The sequence below is a fragment of the Echinops telfairi genome, unplaced genomic scaffold (genome assembly GCF_000313985.2).
Source record: "Echinops telfairi isolate 266 unplaced genomic scaffold, ASM31398v2 ScPeMD7_2291;HRSCAF=2852, whole genome shotgun sequence".
Taxonomy (NCBI): domain Eukaryota; kingdom Metazoa; phylum Chordata; class Mammalia; order Afrosoricida; family Tenrecidae; genus Echinops; species Echinops telfairi.
In genome coordinates, this window is record NW_022106189.1 from 29,530,273 (window position 1) to 29,535,329 (window position 5,057).

General features: G+C 45.8%; 1 protein-coding gene across 1 annotated transcript in view; it reads left to right on the forward strand.

Moving 5' to 3' along the window:
• Positions 1 to 5,057, forward strand: part of CDH5 (cadherin 5) — a 32,780-nt gene that overhangs the window by 17,982 nt on the left and 9,741 nt on the right. The window contains exons 5-6 of the mRNA XM_045293906.1: positions 2 to 45; positions 206 to 456. Of these exons, the coding sequence (XP_045149841.1) occupies positions 2 to 45; positions 206 to 456 (295 nt within the window). The remainder of the gene's footprint in view (position 1; positions 46 to 205; positions 457 to 5,057) is intronic.

A 5,057-nucleotide genomic window follows, 5' to 3' on the forward strand; every position in this document is an offset into this window, starting at 1 on the left:
GAAACGGACCCCTCCCGCAACGAGGGCATCATCAAGCCCGTGAAGGTCAGAAGCCTGTGGCCGCCACGCCCACCACGGGGGGTCCAGGGCTCTGGGCTTTGGGCAGGGGCGACCTGGGCGTCTGCCCAGAGCCCAGCTCCCTGGAGGGGGGGTGCGGGGCCGGCAGGGCGCTCATGGGAGGGCTCACCGAGCTTCCCTCCCACAGCCCCTCGACTACGAGCGCATCCGGCAGTACAGCTTCACCATCGAGGCCACCGACCCCACCATCAACCTCCACTACCTGAACATCCACCCCACCAAAAACATCGCCCGCGTCGTCATCAACGTCACCGACGTGGACGAGCCCCCGGTCTTCCAGAAGCCCTTCTACCACTTCCAGCTGCATGAGAACCTGAAGAAGCCGTTGGTTGGCTCCGTGCTGGCCTCGGACCCCGACGCCGCCCGGCACGCCATCGGGTAGGGGCGCAGCGGGCCTGGGGGCGGCGTGGCGACCGTCCTGGCGCCGTGACAGGCCTTGCGTGTGCCAAGGGAGGGACTGAGGTCAGCTGGTCCCGGCCCAGTGCCCTCTGGGAACCCGGCCCCCAGCCAACCTGATGGGCACCTGCTGTACCTGAGGCCGCGACCCCCACATGCCCCCAGGAGTTCCTATCGCAGCCACGCAAGCGCGGTTGTGGAGCGGCATTTACCGTGGGTCCTTGCTGCTGTTTAGCTTTGGGGTTGTTTGGGTGCTTGGTTTGGGGTTTTCCACGTTTTTGTTTTTCATCGTCCCATTCCTGTTTCCTGGCTATCCTATCATTCTGTCTTAGCGAGCCTTCTCTTCTCCAGAGCCCCATCCTACTTGAGAATTTTCCAAAACCCTTTGCCATGGAGTTGATCTTGGCTCACCTGGAGCTCCTGCGCCACGCTGTGCTATGGACAGGAGCAGACGGCCGGGCCTTTCCTCCTGGCGGCCACTAGATGTCCTCACACCACCAATCTTTCTGGCCATCATTTGCGACTCAGGGACCTTTGAATAGGACTCTTCCAAACACATCCAATTTGTTCACTGTGCCCACACGGCCCTTGGCAGCCCAGGTACTTAGATTACGCCATCATTCCCCACCTTGGCTCTATGCTAAGTTCTTGAAGGGACACCCACCGTGGTGATGCTATGGGGAAACCACTGAAGTGCACACCTCTAGGTTGGTTGCTCCAACCCACCAACCAGTCCCTGGGAGAAAAATGAGGCTGACGGGATCCAGGGTCTCAGAAAGTCAAAGGGGTAGTTCTTACTTTGTCGCCGAGGGTCGCGATGAGTCTGAAAGGACTGCAGGACAGTGGGTTTGACATTCGTTCCTGTGCACACTGGAACCTCCTGGTGGCTCTTTCTTTCTGTTGAGTCAACAACAAAGCCATTCTATTTGACCGGATAGCGGCTTGATACTCAATCTTAGCATGTTCAATACAAGTCCCGCCCCTTACTATTCATCATTTTGTATCATTGTTGTCCGTTTTCAAACACTCATTCTTCAATATGAATTCTAAACTTATTTTATCCAGGTTTTTGAAAATCAAATTTTGCTGAGAATTGTGTTTACTTTATGCCTCGGTGTTGGAAGAATTCATGTTTCTATGTGATGAAGGTCTTATAATTAAGGTACAAAATGTGTCTCCCTTTTGGCCACATCCCATATATTTGGGAACTGTTTCTTTTCTTGTTAAAGGTGCTCTGGTGGCACTGTGGATTAGGCGCGAGGCGGCTAACTGCAAGGTTGGTGGTTCAAAACCACCAGCTGTTTCGTGGGAGAGATGAGTCTGCCTGCTGCCATAAAGACTTACAGCCTCAGAACGCTCAGTAGGCTTGCTATGAGTAAGAATCCACCTGATGACAGTGGTTGGAGCCGGTCTTTGTTGTATTTCTGTTCTAATAGTCGATAGGGATTTAGGAGAATGACTTGACTTTGGTTTAGTCTTTGTTTTTCACGTCAAAGAGATAGGGGCATTTTGGTTTTGCTGAAACGCACAGTATCTTTGATGTAATGTGATAGTATTCGCATTCTTTTTTTTCCCCCCTAGAATATCTAAGCTTTTGCTCTATTCCTTGATTTTCCTATCCAGTTGACAAAGCTTTATTCTGCCTTGGTGGCTTATAACTTTTATCCATGAATAAATTACACAATGTTTTCCATTTAAACGTTTTACCTCCAATTCCATGTTACCGGATATTCATTTCACCGATCCCGTTTTCTTGTTAATTGTGTTTGCCTGATTAAAAGAAAAACTCCCAAGCTTTATGTTGAAATTTTCTAGGTCATTTGGCATGAAGAGGCCTCTTGAAAAAGGAAGCAGTTGGGTTTTGCTTTTCAATCCAATTTGAAATGTATTGCATTTAACCTATTGACATTTTTTGTCATCCGTGTTTGGCTTTATTTCTTCTGTCTTGTTTTACATGTTCTACTTCTCAAAGGCGTTAATCGCTTCCTCCCTCATCCTTGTCCTGCCTGTGCAGTCTACTTTTCTGTGCTTTACCTTTCCCTAAAGATAGCAGGATAGAGCACCTCCATTCTTACTTTCTCCAGTGAAATTTGCTTCTACCTGTAGCATTACATTTTTTCCTGAACTCATATTTTCTAGTTACACAATTGGAGCTCTGGTAAGTAGTGGTTACACGCTGGGCTGCTAACAGCAAGGTCGGCAGTTTGAGACCACCAGCTAGCTGCTCCAGCCTCATGAGAGAGATGAGACAGGTACAGCCTCTGAAATCCACTGGGGCAGTTTTACTCTAAGAGTTAGACCACACTCCATGGCAGTGAATTTGAATTTTCATAAAGACAAATTAGACATATATGAGGTAGCCATTGCTTTCTTATGTATGATATACTAACGGGCGAATTTTAATTCCTCCAAGTTTTAACTTCATATTGGGATGTGTGCTTATTAGTGGATTAAGTTATCAAAAACCGTTTCCAGGTTTCATCTTTGTGGCAGTAGACTCCCTAACTCTGACACATCTGCAGATAGCTTAGCTCTTTTGTTGTGTCAACTAAACGGATGATTTTATATGAATAGCACCTGTGGGATGTCATGGGTTCAGCACTGAGCTGCTAACCGCAAGGTCAGCAGTTCAAATCCAGCATCTGCTCCTCTGGAAAAAGAAGAGGCTGTCTTCTCCCAAGAGGATTTACAGTCTTGGAAACCTCAAGGGGGCAGCTCTACTCTGTCGTATCCGGTCACTATGAGTCGGAATCAGCTCACTGGCAGTGGCCTTTCCTGAGCTCATGTGGATACCAGCCACTTGCTTCCAAAAGTACTGTCAATGCTTTCTAGCACTTAATTTTGTATCTGATTTCTCTTTTTATCAAATAAGGAATTCACTTTTCCATCTGGACTCCTTTTTTTAAATCATTTTATTGGGGGCTCATACAACTCGTATCACAATCCATACATACATCCATTGTGTCAAGCACATTTGTACATTTGTTGTCATCATCATTCTCAAAACATTTGCTTTCTACTTAAGCCCTTGATATGGGCTCCTCATTTTGCCCCTCCCTCCCCGCTCCCCCCTCCTTCATGAGCCCTTAATAATTTCTAAAGTATTATTATTTTGTCATGTCTTACACTGTCCAATGTCTCTCTTCACCCACTTTTCTGTAGTTCGTCCCCCAGGGAGGAGGTTATATGTAGATCCTTGTGATGGTTCCGCCTTTCCAACCCAGCTTCCCCTTCCCTCCTGGTATCGCCGCTCTCACCCCTGGCCATTTGGACTCCTTCCAGTTTCTTCACACAGTCTTGAAATTCCAGAGTGTCATCAGGATGTGTCTAATTAGGAATCCATTGTTAAAGGTATGCCCGGTACCAATGGACACTTCTTGATCAATCTTTCATCCAGGGATTTGGACCTCTCTTCAGTGCAGGAAAAGTTTTCTTTTAGTTTATCATTTCCTATTTCTTCTACGCTAGTTGTTCTGAATTTTCCTCAGTAGAATCAACTATCCACTTTTCCAGAATGTATGTGTATCTATATAGATACAGCTATTTATATACACGCATTTTTTTCCGCCCTCTTTTTAATCTCTTCATACATTTTTTTCCTGATTTGAGGGGACGTTTTTTCTATTTGTTTCATTTCACAAATTTCCGATCCTTTCAATAACTCCTGACTTCTTCCAGCTCCTTTCTCCTTCCACTTCTTCCTGGCTCTTTTCATCCATCGCAGAAATGAATCCCAGCTCCTTGAACTCTAAAATTCCCGTTGCTGCATGACTTCAGCCTTTGGGCTAAGATCAAGTATGGTGAACACGCTCTAGCCCAGGGATCGGCAAACTTTTTTTTTTAATTTTGCAGTTTTCCAAAAGCAATTTCCTGAAGTATTGTTTACACTCCTTTAAAGATTATGATGTGATGGTTGTTGGCAGATGCATAAACACAGCAATCAAAATACATCCATAATCCTCAAGAAGTTTTCTTACACTGCTTTCCTGCCCATGTCTCCCACTGCCACAGCCATAGAGAATCACTATTGGGTGATTTCATTGTGAATTCGCTTTTATCTTTAAATGTTTTCTATAAATAGAATCATAAAACATATACTCTTTTTGTCTTGCTTTTTTCACCCAGCTTAAAATGTGTTATTGCTGTATGAATATACTATATTTATCTTTTCATCTTTTTTTAATTAAATACTTTTATTGGGGGCTCTTACAGCTCTTATCACAATCCATACATTCATCCAGTGTGTCAAGCACATTTGCACATATGCCGCCATCATCATTTTCAAAGCATTCTCTTCCCACTTGAGCCCGATATCAGCTCCCCATTTCTTCCCCCTCCCTCCCCTACCCACCCTCCCTGATAAACCCTTGATGAGTTATAGATTACTATTTTCATATCTTACATCATCCTCTGTCATCCCTCACCCATTTTTCCATTGCTCGTCCCTCTGGGAGGAGGTTATAGGTTGATCCTTGTGATCGATTCCCCCTTTCTCCCTGCCTCCCACCCTCCCTTAATCCTCCTGGTATCTCTACTTTCCTTGTTGGCCCTGAGGGGTTTATCTATCCTGGATTCCCTGTGTT